The sequence below is a fragment of the Tachysurus vachellii genome, chromosome 17, assembly GCF_030014155.1.
Source record: "Tachysurus vachellii isolate PV-2020 chromosome 17, HZAU_Pvac_v1, whole genome shotgun sequence".
NCBI lineage: Eukaryota > Metazoa > Chordata > Actinopteri > Siluriformes > Bagridae > Tachysurus > Tachysurus vachellii.
This window is the reverse complement of record NC_083476.1, coordinates 18,986,764-19,006,384: the sequence shown is the minus strand read 5'-3', so window position 1 is coordinate 19,006,384 and position 19,621 is coordinate 18,986,764. Positions and strand designations below refer to the sequence as shown.

Genomic DNA, 19,621 nt, shown 5'->3' with positions numbered 1-19,621 from the left:
CCCTTGTCGCATCTGATTACTGACGAAGTTCATTTCCTTGTTTATTTAAAGAAACATATGTGATCAGATTAATAGCCATTCGTTCTGAAAAATGTAAGAATGAGGAAGTTTAAACGGTCCAAAGATTAAAAGAAAGAAAAGTTGATTCAGTTTCCCTACTAATGTCCATAGTAGAAGTAATCATAGGAGAAACATCTAATACATTTAAGGTTTTCCCTTGCAAGAATTCTTTCTTTTTTTATCGTTCACCTTTAGGAGACATTGAGTAAAGATAAGGCTGGAAAGACCTTCAACCTGTATGACCATAAAAGGAATTCTTCAGAGTTTTATCTGTTGTATCTAATGCTACCAGTGTATTGGTATGACATAACTGAACCAAAAAAAAAACAACATGAAGCTGCTAGAAGTAATTCCCTTTTTTTATTTCCTGGCTCTGAGTCCTGAGGTCTGTGTGGAGGTGCTGGTGGCTCTGATTGCTTCAGGTCATTACCCCCCACACCCCCACCAACACACACACACACACACACACACACACACACATATTCAGACTCATGAGATAGCTTACTGATACTGATGACATTTTATCTATAGCAAGTTCTTAACTTTCTATTTCTGTAGTTACCCCTTGCAGGGGTCATGGTGACTGTTAGTATGTTTGCCTTGCACCTCCAGGAGGTTTGGGGGTTCGATTTTTGCCCCTGTACTAGGGGATTCGTCTGGGAGCTCTGTTTTCTTCCCCCAACTATAGAGCATGTTGTGTGTATGTGTGTGTATGTGTGTGTGTGGTCCAGGGTGTCCCCAGCTTTGATCCCTGAGTCTCCTGGGAAATTCTTCAGGATCCTTGTGACCCTGTGAAGGATAAGCAGTACAGAAAATGAATGGATGGATGGATGGATGGATGGTTACACAGAATATTTTCACAGCATTTAAGTTAATAATAATAATAATAATAATAATAATAATAATAATAATAATAATAATAATATCCCCGTGACCCGAGGTAGTTCGGATAAGCGGTAGAAAATGAATGAATGAATGAATGAATGAATAATAATAGTTATAATAATAATAATAATAATACAGGTTTGTCATGGGCGCGGTCGTGCGCGCTGACGTCATGACGCCTCTTTATTGTTAAAATGACTTTGTATTGTTAATAGTTTCCCATGGAAGAGCAAAAGTGGGCGTGTCCTGCGTTGACATGGAAGTCAGAGGTGTGGCAGTCGAGTCGCGTTTATAAGCTGCACACAGACGGTGTGTGGGGGTGTGTTTACACGACCGTACGTGCGTGTGTGTGTGTGAGTGTGTCAGAGTGTGTCAGAGTGTGTAAGTGCGCACTAAAGGGAAAGGACTTAAAGCAGCGATTTTTTTCACTTTGTATTGAAAAGAGGACAGCATTAAGATGTGCGGTAAGTGTGTAAAGCTTCTTCTCCTCCAGCTGCAGAGTGAAACACAGATCCAGATGTTGACTTGTGCGTAATATGTCGTCGCTTTCGGGAAAAAATAGTAATCAGAGAAAGAGAGAGAGAGAGAGAGAGAGAGAGAGAGAGAGAGAGAGAGAGAGAGAGAGAGAGAGATTTGTCATTAACATTAACCGTAAATTATATTCTTTAACTAGGTTAATAAGAGTTAGTTAATTAATAGTACAGATGCGGATGTGCGCGAGCCGCCAGTAGTCCAAGTACACGAGCTACGTGGCTGTATGAAAAGTCTCCTTGTTTACTTGCTTGTAAACGACCCTAAAGTCATTTCTAAACCATGTATTACTTTTAATTCGGGTGCAATCCTGTCTTTCTGCTATTTCTCCTACATCTCTTTCATTGTACATTTGATACACATTAAAACACATCAGTTTGTGTCCTCATTTCCTCCCTGTTCATTCATCTGAAGCATACTCTAGAAAGGAAGCACTTTCACCTGTATCTGCTAGCATTTACTTTTCCTTTCTCTAAACCTCCCTCCAGGGATTTTCGCCTACCTGAACTACAGAGTTCCCCGGACGAGGAAGGAGATCTTTGAGACGCTAGTGAAGGGATTGCAGAGGCTGGAGTACAGGGGTTATGACTCTGCAGGTGAGCCAACTCCTCCCAGCTCGCTGAATGTCATGGCAGGGTGTTCTTCTCGTAACAGATACGACTCAGAGCTGAACAGAGGGTCTGTTTCATGTACTTTTTGGCAGCAAGGAGCCCCAGGTGCTCCTTTTCTCCGTCAGCTAAATGAGAAGTAGTTTGTTTGAACAGAGATTTAAGCGAATACTTTAGTGTTTTTGGATTGGTTTTTTTTTTGTTTTGTTTTGTTTTTTTCATGAACCTACAGTAATGTGTATCGATTAAATTTGTAGAATGCAAGGAAAAGTCTTTCAGTAAAGAAATCATGGGTACATCCTGTTTAACATATAAAAATTGTTTATCCTTGCGAATGCCTTTTATTCCGTACATTATGAGCAAATTTTGAGCAAACAGGTTTCTTTTTCTGTCACAGTACAATGTTGTTATTCTTGTCTTTGGTGATCAGACTGATAAACGCTTGTGTATTTCTTTATGCTCTGTGTGAACGAACAAATCACTCTTCTGGGTTTTTATGATCTGTCTGTCTGTCTGTCTGTTTGGATCAGGTATTGCGGTGGATGGTACTGGGAAACATGACAGAGAAACCATTTGCCTGTTTAAGAAGAAGGGAAAAGTGAAAGCGCTGGATGAGGAGCTGTACAGTGAGTCTTGTGTCTATCTCTTGTTTACTTTAACTTTAATCACCTGTTTCTAATCCGTATTTGTGTCAATTTTCTTATCAGAGAATGACTCGATTGATTTGGAAATGGAATTGGACACACACTTTGGCATCGCACACACTCGCTGGGCGACACACGGGGAACCCAGTCCTGTCAACAGTCACCCTCATCGCTCTGACAAGAACAACGGTAACACCCACTAGCGCTATCCAACTCGACCCAGTGCATTCTGTTATCTCGTAACCTAACCATTACGCTGCCTAATAATTAGTCGGAGCGTAACATCTGGATTGTTATCTGACCAGCCATTATGTAGTCATTTGTCAGGCCACATGACTCTCTGTTACTTAGAAATCTCTACACATCCTCATCCTTAGCAGATCAGAGCAAACATAAAAGACACCGGCTGTAACTCGTTCGGTGCAGATGTGACAGCTGACCTCAGCAAAGAAACAACCAGACAGCAGACAGAATCCATTAGACAGCCTCAGGGCAGAAGAACCATTTAGAGCTACTGATTTTACATCCTGAACTACTTTCAGTCACAAGAGAAGCAGCACTTAAGCTACGCTCTTAATGATATACAGATATTGGAGCAAATGTAGTCTAGGATGGATCACACATCCCTGAAACATCCCTACAAACATTATTAGCACTATTTACACTGGACTCTGATGAATGAATGAATATATGCACTAGGACACGTTTGGATCGTGTACAGTGTTTACGTTGTTTTAAATAATATCTGTACGTATTTGTATGTGGGATGTGGTAGCTTAGTGGTTAAGGGGTTGGCCTACTGACTGGAAGGTTGGGAGTTCGAACCCCTGATCCACCAAGACACCAGTGCTGGGCCCCTGTGCAAGGCCCTTAACCCTCAATTGTGCAGATGTATAAAATGGTATTAAATGTAAGCTGCTCTGGATAAGGCTGTCTGCCAAATTCTGTAAACTTAATGATTGATGTCTGCAAACATTGTTCACTATTATTTCACTCGCCTGCTTATAGCTACTTTAGATTTTGTGTCTGGGTAGGAGTGTTCAGCTGTAACACAAGAATTTCTTGAAACTCGACTACAAACTTGGCTACGCTCCGTCTTAACTATAGCACGTCAAGTAGAATCGCAACAATCTCAACACATTTTACTGTAAAGACAGAAAGAAGTTTCTTCAAGCTCTAAACTTTGTTTACAGGCTAAATCTAAGCGCTGATGGTGAATTTTAGGAAATTTCAAATTCGAAACTTTAGGATGAATTCAATCGTTTTACAAATACACAGACGTGTTTAGTGACCGTCCCAAGACCTTCCTCTTAGTGAGATTAGACTAAAGCTTTGGTCACGTTTAGGAGGATTTGAGGGCGTAAGAAGGTTGAAGGTTTAGCTAGATTTCTAGTTAATTTACATCAACTTTTGATTTCTATTTTGTTTCCGTAAGACATAATAAACGAAGGAGGACTGAGTGTGCCCCTAAGTCGTCCCAGGCTTTTACACTTCCTCCAGCGAATTGGACAAACGGTCAAAGATAGATTTTACGCCCTTTAATCCCTTTAATCCTCAGCGCCGTTATGTATTTGACGTTTCAATGCTAACAGTTAGCTCTTGATTTTGTTCCTATTTAGGTAAGAAAAATAAACACAATAAATGTCCGTACTGCACCTCTTCATTAACATATATAGGTGCTGATGTGTACACTGGGTGTGTAGGACAAATTAATTAGGTAAGAATGGGCATTCTAGCATAACCTGTTGAACTTGAGTTCAAAGACCAAATCCCGCAGCGTTAATTCAGTAAGACCGCAGGGCTCGAAATGTTGTGACATCATAACTGGAGAGGTCGTGTCCTTAAATTTAGAGGAGCTGAATTTATAAAGCTAAGCTGAGTTGCGGTGTTGTGTGCCTTCGACTTTAATGCCTTTGTGTGTGTGTGTGTGTGTGTGTTGATTAACGTTTCAATTGTTTTAGCATTAATTGTCAACATTATTTTGCTCAACCAGTTAGTCACATTACAGTCATTATTATTATTATTATTATTATTATTATTATTATTATTATTATTATTATTATTATTATCAACTGTACTTGGATATATTGATTTCAAGAAAATCTTTCCTCTGAAAAATTCCTGTCCAGAATTCACAGCTTCTTGGACAGGAACACGTGAGGAGCATCAGAGCCGCTATATCCGAGTCGTTGTATTTTTTTAAAGTATTTTTTTCTCCCATTTTTTTTTCTGTAAGCAACAAATTACACAGACGTGTAAGAAGGAGGTTCTGCCGATCACGTCGATCACGGTGCCGATCACGTGCGGCTTTATGATCGAGAAAACTTTCTTAATGTGGAGGACTTATGACCTTTCAACATATCCGAATAACATTGTTATTACCGTTCTTTTATTCTTTTATAAGCAATAACCAAAGTGAGGACCTAAATTTGTTTGTAAATTGTGCTAGAAATTCAACAAGGTCAGAAATGGAAAAAAAAAAAAAAAAGAGAGAGAGAGAGAAAGAGAGAGAGACACGGTTTAGATTATGTTTTTGCTGCATTATGGTTTAATAGAAATCACTATTTAATTCTTTTTTTAATTAATAGGGTACATGCATTGACAGCATCGCTCGAATTCTTTATTCATTAACAATGTCTGTTTTTCTTTGTAGAGTTTGTGGTGATCCACAACGGCATTATCACCAACTACAAAGAACTGAAGAAGTATCTGGTGAGTGATTATTTTTTTCACACACATGCTTCGAATACATTCTATTGTATGAATGATAAAAAAAACGTAGCGTCGAATAAGACGCCTGATCTTAACTGTGTTTAAGGAAGCTGTGAGGGAAAAAAATAAAAGAAGTACAGATGTAGTAATCAGAATTGTTTTTCCTGTGGAGAAAATGATGCCAGACTTGGCTGAAAAGCTGAACAGATGACTTATCCAGCGAGGTCTTCGTCTTTGGACACGGCGTCTTTTTTTGTTTTTTTAGTCCATGTTCTTTAACCCTCACATTATGAAGCTATAGAAACAGAACACTTAATTCTTTCTATGGGTGTGATCTCATCTGATTATTGCACTTAGCATCTTTTAATCCTCAGAATCCGTTTCTTGTCTTCTTTAAGCAAAAAAAAATATATATGTATTTAGCTTTTGCTTGTATGTGTAACCATGGCAATGCTGGATCCCACCCTTTTGACAGATGTCCAAAGGCTACGAGTTTGAGTCAGAGACAGACACTGAAGTTATCCCCAAGCTGATCAAGTATCTTTATGACAACCGTGAGAGCGATAATGTGTCCTTCTCTACTCTGGTGGAGCGTGTCATCCAGCAGCTGGTAAGCAACACTCTTGTGTGTGTGTGTGTGTATGTGTGTGTGTGTGTGTTTTTCTTACTCAGAGTCTCCTGGGACGTTGTGTTCATAATATTGGGAACGAAGTCCAGGTGTTGCTCAGTTTCTGAGTGTGTGTCTGTGTGTGTCTGTGTGTGTGCATGTGTTTATATGGGATATGTAACAGAACAACAGAACAATACCATTTCCTGGGTTGTTATTACCAGGTTTATAGTCTGTTGTATATCCTCAGGTATAAGGAGTTGCAATAGATTAAAACGAGACATAGCGAGACAACATTCTGTAAAATATGTGTAAAATATGTAATATTGTTCATTTTCAAAACGATTTATCACGCTTTGCCTAAACCACACCGAGATTCTTCCCGTGTTGTGGTTTTGTCCGTACTGACATAAGCATGTACGGCTTTATGTCTCATCAGTTCTACCTTTAGACAGGCTTCAGGGCCATAAAATCTTTTCACAAGGTTCCAGAGTCCACGTGTCTAATTAAACCGTGCCACCGCCACGTCCGTATCCGTATATATATCCTTCCTTATCCTCCTGTCCTCCACCTTACGGGAATCTGATGTTTATCATTAGTTTATAAAAGACCTGTTTGACTTTCCCCTCCTCTTTCCGTCTCGCTAGAAGAGATTCATCTTGCTTTATGGCTCTTCACCTATAAAAAACGATTCATTATCTAAATTACGTTCGAGCGGTGAGTTCTCGGGCGGGCGACGACATCTGACGAGGCCAGAGAGCGGTAATGGATACGAGCTGCGTCGGGATTTGTTGTTCATCGGTTTTATGAGTCTTTTGTCTTCCTTGTAGCAAGCTGGGCTCAGGGAGGACGCTCAGGGAGGCGTTAGAGGGGCCGGAGGGAGGGAGAGAGGAAAAGGAGTTTTGGTCTGAGTAGAAACAGACTGTGACTTCACTGTTCATGTTTCAGGCATTTTTTTTTTTGTGAGTGTGTGTGAGTGTGTGTGTGTGTGAGTGTGCTTTTGGATTCAGTGTCGAATGCTGAATGCTAAAAAGGTATTTTCATGTTGGTAGATGAGGTTAGACAGCACTTTTCCTCTGATTTGGCACGATAACAAGTCTGAAAATATGTAAGGATCGGCGTGAGGTGTCTTAGACGAAGCTTGTTCTAACTTTCACAGTTTTTCCAGAGTCTCATCGGGGAGTGAGTTAGTTAGTGGGGGTGACTTGGCGAAATCAGAGGAAAATCCAGAATAAGAAAGCTTCAGTTTGATCTGAGGGTAAAACACACTAGCATAGACTTTTTTCATGCCTCTTTCAAATCTTTATCTATGATCCATCGACTTGTCTTCATGTGTCCAAAGTCACAGTACGGCTATAAGATGCTTACTGTCTGCTCACGGGCTTTTATCTAGTCGTTATCTATCTCTACTTTATTAAAAACTTTTACTGACTTAAAGAAATGAATGTACTTCTTAGGTTTTTATTGAGCTCTTCATATGTACTCATAGCTTAAGAAGAACTTGTTATGAATCTTATAATAAAGAGATTTAATTTAATCAAACATTTGTCAAGCCTGATCAGCCGAATTAGTTAAATTCTTCAGACACATAAAAAAAAATCCTAATCCAAAAATTAATACTTTCTGATCTATCAGATAGGAGCTGGGTGACTTAAAAAGGTTGTAGGTGTGTTTGTGTGTGTGTTTGGGTGTGTGTGCGTCTTTGTAAGTGTGTGTGCCTTTGTGTGTGTGTGTGTGTGTGTGTGTGTATGTGCGCATGTGTGCGCATGTGTGCGCATGTGTGTGCATGTGTGTATGTGTGTGTATGTGTGTGTTTGTGTGTGCATGTGTATGCGTGTGTTTGTGTATGTGCGTGTGTGTGTGTTTGTGTGTATGTGTGTATGTGTGTGTGCATGTGTGTGTATGTGCGTGTGTGTTTGTGTGCATGTGTGTATGTGTGTGTGTTTGTGTGTGCATGTGTATGCGTGTGTTTGTGTATGTGTGTGTGTGTGTGCATGTGTGTATGTGTGTGTGTGTGTGCATGTGTGGTGTGTGTGTGTGTGTGTGCATGTGTATGCGTGTGTTTGTGTGTGTGCATGTGTATGCATGTGTTTGCGTATGTGTGTGTGTGTGCATGTGTGTGTGCTTGTGGTTTCTCTCTTAGTGAATACACAGGCTCAGTACACAGCACAAAGCTCTGATATATTCCTCCTTCCCTTAGTGCTCACTGTGACGTTCTGTTCCCTCAGCACCTCTCACTCGGCCCCTGACCTCCTCACATCGTGCGCGTTAGGACTGTTACAGCTTAAACACACCCTAACAATCTCGCCATGACGGATTTCCCTCAGGATTTCAGATGTATGTTAAAGAGTCTCATTTTTAAGGAACGCACTAATAACAATCTTCTGTTTTGTCTGCAGGAGGGTGCATTCGCTCTCGTGTTCAAGAGTGTTCACTTCCCAGGAGAGGCCGTCGTCACCAGGTCTGTAGAAATACCGTATCTTAGAAGTGCTTAAAAAATTACCCCTGCCCCGCTGACTGTACACTATCACTCGCACTATATTATGTTTCTTCTTCTACGTAGACGAGCAAACCACAGACGCTTTTTAAACTCAGAAAACGTTTCGTAACATTTGGTCCAGTTCTTCTCTTTCTGTCAGCTGGTAATAATTATTCGGCCAGAGGGAAAACCCTGGTTCTGTAAAAACGGGAGGAAAAAGCAAACGATGTAGACCGTAAATGTCCAACCAATCAGGAACAAGAGGCGTCTGTAGTTGCCTGTCAATCATCTAGTGCTAGAGTTCCGGGTTTTGGGTTTTGAGTCTGGGCAGCTTGTGTGTCACTGACTACATCCTTTAACTCCTTAAAGTCAATATGAAATTTTCAGGAAGTGCAATAGGATGTAGTGAAGGAAGTTAGAGACTGTAGAGAAACACAGACAAGTAAGAGTACATGCAGTAATTCAGTACCGACACAACAGCCCTTATGGCCCGAGGATCCCGGATCCAGACACCCGAATACGTTGTAACCCTTCAGAAACGTGTGATATTGATTTACACGTATGGAAGTGAGTGGAGTAAGAACACGTACAACACGTACACGTACAGAGTTAATGGCTCCCATCTGCCTTTGTTTCACCCTGAGTGAGCAAGCTGTTGGTTCGGGTCATTTGCTTTCTTCAGATCAGGGAGTTGTGCACATCAGTGAAAGGATAATCTGTCTTTTATTAAAAAAAAAAAAAAGAAAGAAAGAAAGAAAAAGAGAATCTCTTCATGGTTTTCTCTTATGATCCAAATTGCTTCTTGAAACACAACTGACAAACCTGCATCGGCAAAAGCTCTCTCTCTGTGTCTGTGTGCCTCTCTCTGTCTCATAATCTCTCTCTCTCTCTCTCTCTCTCTCTCTCTCTCTCTGTCTTCTTCCTGTGTATTTCTCTGTCTCTCTGTCAGGCCCCGTCTCTTCTTTCTGTGTATCTCTCTCTTTTCTTTCTGTGTATCTCTCTGTGTCTGTGTGTCTCTCTCTGTCTCATTCTCTCTCTCTCTCTCTCTCTCTCTCTCTCTCTCTCTCTCGCTCTTCTTTCTGTGTATCTCTCTGTCTCTCTGTCAGGCCCCCTCTCTTCTTTCTGTGTATCTCTCTCTTTTCTTTCTGTGTATCTCTCTGTGTCTGTGTGTCTCTCTCTGTCTCATATTCTGTCTCTCTCTCTCTCTCTCTCTCTCTCTTCTTTCTGTATGTGTGTCTCTCCCTCTGTCTCTCTCTCTTTTCTTTCTGTGTATCTCTCTGTGTCTGTGTGTCTCTCTCTGTCTCATATTCTCTCTCTCTCTCTCTCTCTCTCTCTCTCTCTCTCTCTCTCTCTCTCTCTTCTTTCTGTATGTGTGTCTCTCCCTCTGTCTCTCTCTCTTCTTTCTGTGTATCTCTCTCTCTCTTCTTTGTTAGGAAAGCTGTCTCTCCTCACTTTTCCCCTCCTATCTACATAAGCCTGCTGTCATTTGACTTCATTTGAATGAACATCTCACCAAGCCTGTTTAGAAATCTCTGCATTCCTTTCAGCGTCTGACTCTTTTGTCCTGAATTGCAGTTCTTTACAGTCTGATAGATGTGATTTATTTTAATCCAGATACACACCAGTTCAAACAACACCGAGGGAACTTTTGTTTGACACACGTCACCACATTACACACTACACACTACATTACTAAGAATACCACATTTATCAGGTGTCGTGTTTCATTCGTATGGCTCCGGCAGAAAGGATGCAAACACGGATGTTAGGAGAAGGCGAACCTGCCTTTAATTCTGTTAAACAACCTCTGAAACAGTACAGAGAAATAAATAAATACAGAAAGTTCTAGAAGGAGAACGAAGAACAAACCTGGTCAGAAATTTAACAAAATGACGACTTATCGTGAAAAATGTAGTGCACTAAATATCATCTGTTCGAAACAATCACAGATTTGTGGAAATACACGTCATGTAAATCCTGATGTATACGTTTTTTTTCTCTTCTTGAGATCAGACAGAATATTTTACTGAATTTGAGAAATTCTGTTTTTGTGCCTTTTAGGAGAGGAAGTCCTCTGCTTATTGGGATCCGGAGTCAGTACAAACTCTCCACTGAGCAGATTCCCATTCAGTACTACGGTGAGCCTGCACTGTCCTCCCGAGCCACACACACACACACACACACACACAAAATCGTGGCTCACCAAACCTGTTTTAACTTTAATGCTCCGTTAATACATTGTCCTCCCACCCTCGGCGAAAGGCACGGTTTGACGTGAAATGACGAAAGCAGCACCGTAACAGCACAAGCATGTTGCAGCACAGGACCTAGATGAAACTCGAGATCAGACGTATTAAGAATTTCGACACGGCGACACAAATAGAAACAGAATAAAAATTTTAGGATGAGTAAGAAGAGCTTCTGTTTTGGCTTCCAGAGATCAAATTATACAGATTTACAGCTTAAGTATCTTCCTGAATTCTCTACCTTATAATTAAGATTATGGGGTTTAGGTTTTTTTTTCCCATAATTTCTGGGAATGGGGTCAGAAATATTTTCCACAAATCACACTTTTTCCACTTTTAGAATTATTGACACAGAAATGCCCTTCCTGTAAACGTACAGTACACGACTCTAAAGCATATTTACTGTACACTCCTGTAATTGTGCCATAATAGTATGAACAGTTCAGTTCAGTCTCCTGACTGCTAACAGCTGTGGCATTGTCAGGATTCGAGCTCACAGTCAGCACAGCGGATTTGGATCGAGCTTTTGAGGTGTTTGCTAAAGGAGAGGAGTAAAAAAAGTAAATAGTGAGGCACGTAGAGTAAACGTCTCGTCGATTACACGGACCGGCAGCACGATGTTTGTGTAGCAAACACTTTTTACTTTGCACAGAAACATTTCAGCGTGTGTGTTTGAACCAAAAGAAGATTGTGTTTGCAATTTAAAATCGCACTAAAGGTTACACTAAAAACTTTTCCTGTTTTTAGTAATTTTGACTTGATTTACAGGAGGATCAAGAAATGTTCAGAATAAGAACTTCATCAACAAGGTGGATAAGAGCAATGCCCTGCACTCCGTGAATGACAGGATGGCTGTGGAGTTTTACTTCGCCTCTGATGCCAGGTGACACACACACACACACACACGAGGTCATGAGTTAGGAGTCTCTCAGTGTACTTAGAATAATACACAGAGTAAAATAAGACTTTAAGAAAAGCTTCGCCCATGAAATTCCGTCTTAAACTATATGTGTATATGAGCTCAGAGCTGCCTCCGTGTGGCCACAAAATATTACTGCAACTTCGGCTTATAATATATATATATATATATATTATATATATATATATATATATATATATATATATATATATATATATATTATATTATATATATTATATGTGGGTATTTTATATATATATATATATAAAATCATTGAAAATGAGTTTGTAACAGAATGATCTAAAACAGAAACATTTAGGCAGAAATGTTTGTTTGCTTTATTGTTAAATCAGCACACTTATAGGTCTCTGTCTGTCCCTTTGTCTTTCTCTGTCTGTCCCTCAGTGCCATCATTGAACACACCAATAAGGTGATCTACCTGGAGGATGATGACATAGCGGCTGTGGCAGAGGGGAAGCTGTCTCTGCACCGCATGAACCGTAGCGCTGGAGAGGACCCTGTCCGAGTCATCCAGACCTTGCAGATGGAGCTACAGCAGATTATGAAAGGTCTGCAACACACACACACATGCACACACACCACACACACACAAATAGACACACACACAAACACATAGACACACACATGCAGATACACACACAAACACACACATGCACACACACACACACCACACACACACCACAGTGTCACATTAACGCCCACAGTGTCGCATTAACACCCACATTTACACCCACATACACATATACAGACACACACTCACACACATACAAACACACACACACCACAGTGTTGCATTAACACCCACATTGTGGCATTATCACCCACAGTGTTGCAGTGTCGCATTAACCCCCACAGTGTCGCATTAACCCCCACAGTGTCGCATTAACACCCACAGTGTCGCATTAACACCCACAGTGTCGCATTAACACCCACAGTGTCGCATTAACACCCACAGTATCGCATTAACACCCACAGTGTTGCATGAACTCCTACAGTGTTGCATTAACACCCACAGTGTCGTATTAACACCCACAGTATTGCATTAACACCCACAGTGTCGCATTAACATCTAAAGTGCTGCTTTGACACCTGCAGTGTTGCATTAACATAAAAGTAGTAAGCAGTTGTTCCACCACACAAAGCCCTAAATCTCCAGCATTATTCACTTTCAGGTTTTCAGGTACTCAAAGAATGATCAAGTTTTATTAACAGTGGACGTACGCTCATAGAGGAAAGGACAGATAGGTTTAGTAAGTTTGTACTGCCGTTTTGATCAGAAAAGCATGACAGAATGCACATAATGAGATCTCTAAAGGTTGATAGGCTGCTCTCTCAGCTCAATTAAAGCCCTTCTGTACACTTATGCTAGCTATTGTGCCTTTTTTACCACAGGCAACTACAAAGCCTTCATGCAGAAGGAAATCTTCGAGCAGCCAGAATCTGTCTTCAACACCATGAGAGGTCGGATCTGCTTCGACTCAAACACAGGTAGAGTCTGACACACATTGCACTTCCTCTAGAGCTAAAACACCCCGATGATTTAGAGCAGCTCGTACAAACAGACACCGCTTTAAACGCCGTCAGATTCAAGTCTGTCGCAGAAAGTAATTAGATTTTAGACAAGAGCTGGTAGAGAGAGGAGTGTGTATCCTTACTAACCCATGCGCTTGTGTGTGCAGTGGTGCTCGGTGGATTAAAGGATCATCTGAAGGAGATCAAGAGATGTCGCCGCCTCATTATAATCGGCTGTGGCACCAGCTTTCACGCAGGAGTCGCAGTAAGTTCATTCAGATGTCTTTGCACACGGATTCATATGTAATATCTGATTAAACTGACATCTGGAACCCTCCTGTGTGCTCAGACGCGCCAGATCCTGGAGGAACTAACAGAGCTTCCAGTCATGGTGGAGCTGGCCAGCGACTTCCTGGATCGTACAACTCCGGTCTACAGGGATGACGTTTGCTTTTTTATCAGCCAATCAGGTACAGCACTACAGCTTGCTCTGCCTTAAGCACTACAGCTACAGCACTACAGCTTGAAACTGCCTTATCAAATCCCTTTAAAGCAACAAAAGTAGTTTTCGTAGTGTAGCTTCATGGCAACAAAACAAAGAATTAAACATGAGGCATAGTGTTTCTAAAGTAGTGTTTTAGATGTATAGTGAAATAAGCTGGTGTGTGTGTGTGTGTGTGTGTGTGTGTAGGTGAGACAGCTGACACTCTGATGGCTCTGCGCTACTGTAAGCAGAACGGCGCTCTGACCGTTGGCGTCACCAACACAGTGGGCAGCTCCATTTCCAGAGATACCGACTGCGGAGTCCATATCAACGCCGGCCCTGAGATTGGCGTAGCCAGCACCAAGGTATGACACGTCATCTGTTACAGACATCATCAGATCCTTCTCCTTCTCACTACCTCTCCGTCTCTGTAAATAAGTCACGAGTCTGTCTTGTGCTCCTGTGCAGGCCTACACCAGTCAGTTTGTGTCTCTGGTCATGTTCGGTCTGATGATGAGTCAGGACAGGCTCTCTCTGCAGAACAGGAGGCAAGAGATCATCGAAGGACTTCGAAAACTGCCAGGTACATGGAATAAAAATATATAGCATTTTATTCTACTTTATTGTGTAAAAAACGTCACATGGTATCTGACTGAGATGGGTATAAATCCAAATTTATGCAGAAAGGAATATTTATAGCATTAAATAGATACAGATACGGACAGTGACGTTGTATCGTGTTACACCTCTTATCCGTTTAAAATTCTCCTTCTGCTGTTTTACTCAAATAATTTTGTTTAGCTATGATTATTTCTTTGAGGTTAGTGCCTGGTGATTCAGGGTGGTGTTCGTTTTACTTAGTTACCTGCATTCAATACACACTCTCTCTCTCTTTATCTCTCTATTCACTCTATTCATTCAGATATGATCAAAGAGGTTTTGGCTGCTGATGATGAGATCAAGAGTATCGCGGACGAGCTGTTCGAGCAGAGGTCTCTGTTAGTTATGGGCCGTGGCTACAACTATGCCACCTGCCTGGAGGGGGCGCTGGTGAGTACAATACAGTTTAAATACAGTTTACATTTCACTCATGAAATCTATCCAAACTATTCAGGAGCACGCTTAGAGTGCTTTAAATCAGTGCAGGTGCACATATATGTTGGTAACGACGAGATGAGAGAATATAAGTAACGAGCAATTCATGATACTTTTTTCAGAAAATTAAAGAGATCACGTACATGCACTCAGAAGGCATTCTGGCTGGAGAGCTGAAGCACGGCCCCTTGGCTCTGATCGACTACCACATGCCTGTCATCATGGTGATCATGAGAGATAGCTGCTATACCAAGTGTCACAACGCCCTGCAGCAGGTCATAGCTAGACAGGTAACACACAGAATCTAATCTAACTAACTAAGTGACTATCGTTATATATGGCGTCGAACGAATGATCCACGAATTATTCTAGATTCTCATATAGTCACAAAGGTCACTGCATGCAAATGTTGTCCTATTTTTTTGTAGAACGACTCCAGAGTAATTTGTAAAGAAATTTACACGAATTAAAACTAATTATGCAACGTGCACTTTTTTTGCAATTCGGCATCGTTCCATAAACAGCTAAAAATGTTTGTCACTTAGGGTCGCCCCATCATCCTGTGCTGCAAGGACGATGCAGAGAGTCGTAAACTGGCGTATAAGACCGTCGAGCTGCCGCACACAGTCGACTGCCTGCAGGGGATCCTGTGCGTCATCCCCATGCAGCTCATGTCCTTCCACCTGGCGGTACTCCGGGGATATGATGTGAGTAATCATCTAGAAATTAGGGCGCTTAGATTAAAATGGATATTTGTTTTATTCAGGGTCGAATTGTTAAATAATTTTTTTGTTATTCATATTATTAATCTTTTTCAACAGTACATAGGCTACAGACTAATCAAACATTTTTAATCAATATGAACAAATGGATTATTTTTCGCTGCGAGTCTGATATAAAATGAGTCAGGACTCCACAGTGAAGTGGGACACCTGAAAGACATGTATGCATTACTATTATATAATCTGTGAGCTGGAACTAGTGTCCAAGCTGCTGTTATAGAAAGGAATCAATATGAATCAATTTTGATTCATGATTCATGATTCACTCAGATTTAAAACTTCAGCAATAATGAGTTGGAACTAGTGTCCAAGCTGCTGTTATAGAAATGAATCAGTGTTGATTCATGATACTGTGGGAAAAGAATTGTATAAACTGTGAGCTGGAACTAGTGTTCCATCTCCTGTTATAGAAATGAATCAATATGAATCACTTTTGATTACTGATTCATTCAGATTTGAGATTTCAGCAATACCGTGGGATAAGAATTGTATAAACTGTGAGCTGGAACTAGTGTTCAAGCTGCTGTTATATAAATGAATTAATATGAATCAATTTTGATTCATGATACACGATTCACTTAGATTTCAGACTTCAGCAATACCGTGGAATAAGAATTGTATAAACTATGAGCTAGAACTAAGCTGCTGTTATAGAAATGAATCAACATGAATCGATTTTGATTAACGAGTCACTCAGATTCGACACGTCAGCAATACCATGGGATAAGAGTTGCTGCTGTTATAGAAATGAAGCAATATGAATCAATTTTGATTCATGATTTACTCAGATTTGAGACTTCAGCAATAGCATTAGCAGACGTATTTCAGAATTACAGACGTATCTGTGTTTTTTCCAAAACTCACCTGCTAAGCAACTACTCTGTCTTCATCAGGTGGACTGCCCAAGGAACCTGGCCAAATCTGTGACAGTGGAGTAACCCATAATAAGGAAAAAACATGTGTCCTTGTAGCATTGAGGACAATCTCCCCTCCTAGTGCAATTCCAAGTGTGGGTGTTTACGTGTGAGATTATGTGTGTAAGCGTGCATGTATGTGTGTGTGTGTGTGTGTGTGTGTGTGTGTGTTTGTGTGTGTGAACTTGTACATATTTATAAACTATGACCAATGAACCAATGTGACGGTGGTCCGGTTATGTGCATTCGATCACCTTTCTTTCTGTCAGTGCCTAAAGTAAAGGGAGCCCAAAACTGTGCCTTAAAACCTCTGTGCTCTGGAGAACATACTGTGCTTTCCAGAGATACACAGCCAGGTGGAATGTTTTCTTCTTTCCTACCAGTGTGCAATACTTATAAGCTAACGGGACCCAAAACAACCTTCGTAGGGGTCGAGTGGGTAAAGGGGAGCCAAACGAGATGAGATGAAAGGAGATGAGAGGAGTTTTTTTTGCTGAGAATGAAGTGAAAGCTTAACCGTTGACAACAGCACAGAAAAACACTGTAAAGCCACCCGCCCATAATTCATCTCATTTTACACCTTTATTAGTATTTGTTCATGGTCAAAACAATTTTGTTAAAATTTTTATGTTTAAATAACATGATATTACTTACATACGGGATAATATTGGGTCATTACATACACTTTTCAATGAGGATTTTTTTTTTTTTTTTTTTTTACATGATTTAAGTGATCTCATCTATTTATATTGTGTAGAAATAGATAACTTATTTTATACTTTCTGAGGCCGAGCTTGATCACCAGCTTCCGTTGTCCCTGGTCAGTCTTATGTCATTCTTTCTTATATGCTACTTCTATTCATGTTTATATTCATAAATGCAAATCAGTTTTATTATACCTTTTTTTTTATTTGGGTTTTAGGATTTTTTTTTTCTGCATATAAAGATCAATCATTTGGAAACATTTAGTATTTTTTCTTACTGTGATTACTTAAATGTGTAATAAAACAAATGAATAAATCATATATGACAGGATTCTTTCTTGTGTTGATTTCTCGAAACTCTGAGCTCAGGATTTTACTAAAAGCTGTGTGTTTGAATACCAGGACATACAAGATACAGGATATAGTGGCTCTTAAATACAAAAGCCACTACACAGACAGTCCACATGGTTTCATGGTTGTCATATAATATACAAATGTTTAATCAGTGTCCAAAACTGACGATTAACTCTCATAGACGATTAACTGGGCTGAGATCTGGAGATTGTGAAGTGTTAGCATAAAATTTACAGAATTTTCATAGGCCTGATGAGTCCTTGTATCCTGTATTATAGTAAATAGTAGAATTGATTTATGATCATTTAAAGACTGTTCCTCAACTGGTGGATCTGGAACCAAGATTATCTAAAACAAATCAAATCAAATCAAATTTTATTTGTCACATACACATACATACAGAGTACGACATGCAGTGAAATGCTTTTTGCATCTGTCCGGTATTCAGACATAAGGAATGCAATTTGGGATAAAAAATATAACCAAAAGGAGGTAGATAAATAAAAGTATAAACTCAATAAAAAGAAACTATATAAAATATGAAAATATAAGTGAAAAATAATGTATATACATATACATAAATGCATATGGTTTTTAATTATTGTCCTTAAAGTGTCCATGTGCAGTATGGTGTGTGTAACGTGTATAAAGTGATACTGTGTTGTGCAAGTCCAGAGTTAAAGTGACAGTCCAGAGTTAAAGTGGCAGTCCAAAGTTAAAGTGACAGTCCAGAGTTAAAATGGCAGTCCAGAGTTAAAGTGGCAGTCCAGAGTTAAAGTGGCAGTCCAGAGTTAAAGTGACAGTCCAGAGTTAAAATGGCAGTCCAAAGTTAAAGTGACAGTCCAAAGTTAAAGTGACAGTCCAGAGTTAAAATGGCAGTCCAGAGTTAAAGTGACAGTCCAGAGTTAAAGTGGCAGTCCAGAGTTAAAGTGGCAGTCCAGAGTTAAAGTGGCAGTCCAGAGTTAAAGTGACAGTCCAGAGTTAAAATGGCAGTCCAGAGTTAAAGTGACAGTCCAGAGTTAAAGTGACAGTCCAGAGTTAAAATGGCAGTCCAGAGTTAAAGTGACAGTCCAAAGTTAAAGTGACAGTCCAGAGTTAAAATGGCAGTCCAGAGTTAAAGTGACAGTCCAGAGTTAAAGTGGCAGTCCAGAGTTAAAATGGCAGTCCAGAGTTAAAGTGACAGTCCAGAGTTAAAGTGGCAGTCCAGAGTTAACGTGACAGTCCAGAGTTAAAGTGGCAGTCCAGAGTTAAAGTGACAGTCCAGAGTTAAAGTGGCAGTCCAGAGTTAAAGTGACAGTCCAGAGTTAAAGTGGCAGTCCAGAGTTAAAGTGGCAGTCCAGAGTTAAAGTGACAGTCCAGAGTTAAAGTGGCAGTCCAGAGTTAAAGTGTCAGTCCAGAGTTAAAGTGTCAGTCCAGAGTTAAAGTGACAGTCCAGAGTTAAAGTGGCAGTCCAGAGTTAAAGTGACAGTCCAGAGTTAAAGTGACAGTCCAGAGTTAAAGTGACAGAGTTAAAATGACAGTCCAGAGTTAAAGTGACAGTCCAGAGTTAAAGTGGCAGTCCAGAGTTAAAGTGACAGTCCAGAGTTAAAGTGGCAGTCCAGAGTTAAAGTAACAGTCCAGAGTTAAAGTGACAGTCCAGAGTTAAAATGGCAGTCCAGAGTTAAAGTGACAGTCCAGAGTTAAAGTGGCAGTCCAGAGTTAAAGTGACAGTCCAGAGTTAAAGTGGCAGTCCAGAGTTAAAGTGACAGTCCAGAGTTAAAGTGGCAGTCCAGAGTTAAAGTGACAGTCCAGAGTTAAAGTGGCAGTCCAGAGTTAAAGTGACAGTCCAGAGTTAAAGTGGCAGTCCAGAGTTAAAGTGGCAGTCCAGAGTTAAAGTGACAGTCCAGAGTTAAAGTGGCAGTCCAGAGTTAAAGTGGCAGTCCAGAGTTAAAGTGGCAGTCCAGAGTTAAAGTGGCAGTCCAGAGTTAAAGTGACAGTCCAGAGTTAAAGTGACAGTCCAGAGTTAAAGTGGCAGTCCAGAGTTAAAGTGACAGTCCAGAGTTAAAGTGGCAGTCCAGAGTTAAA

General features: G+C 40.4%; 1 protein-coding gene across 1 annotated transcript; it reads left to right on the top strand.

The window, feature by feature from the left end:
* The first annotated feature begins 1,250 nt into the window (after positions 1–1,250).
* gfpt2 (glutamine-fructose-6-phosphate transaminase 2) lies at positions 1,251–17,524 on the top strand. Its single transcript, XM_060890402.1, has 19 exons — positions 1,251–1,409; positions 1,965–2,072; positions 2,615–2,710; positions 2,792–2,917; positions 5,382–5,440; positions 5,916–6,050; positions 8,447–8,508; positions 10,588–10,664; positions 11,541–11,655; positions 12,097–12,260; positions 13,105–13,200; positions 13,392–13,489; positions 13,574–13,694; positions 13,916–14,073; positions 14,177–14,291; positions 14,631–14,758; positions 14,926–15,093; positions 15,349–15,510; positions 16,479–17,524. Exons 1-19 carry the CDS (start codon positions 1,403–1,405, stop codon positions 16,521–16,523), a joined length of 2,040 nt encoding a protein of 679 aa, XP_060746385.1. The 5' UTR covers positions 1,251–1,402; the 3' UTR covers positions 16,524–17,524.
* Positions 17,525–19,621: the final 2,097 nt, after the last annotated feature.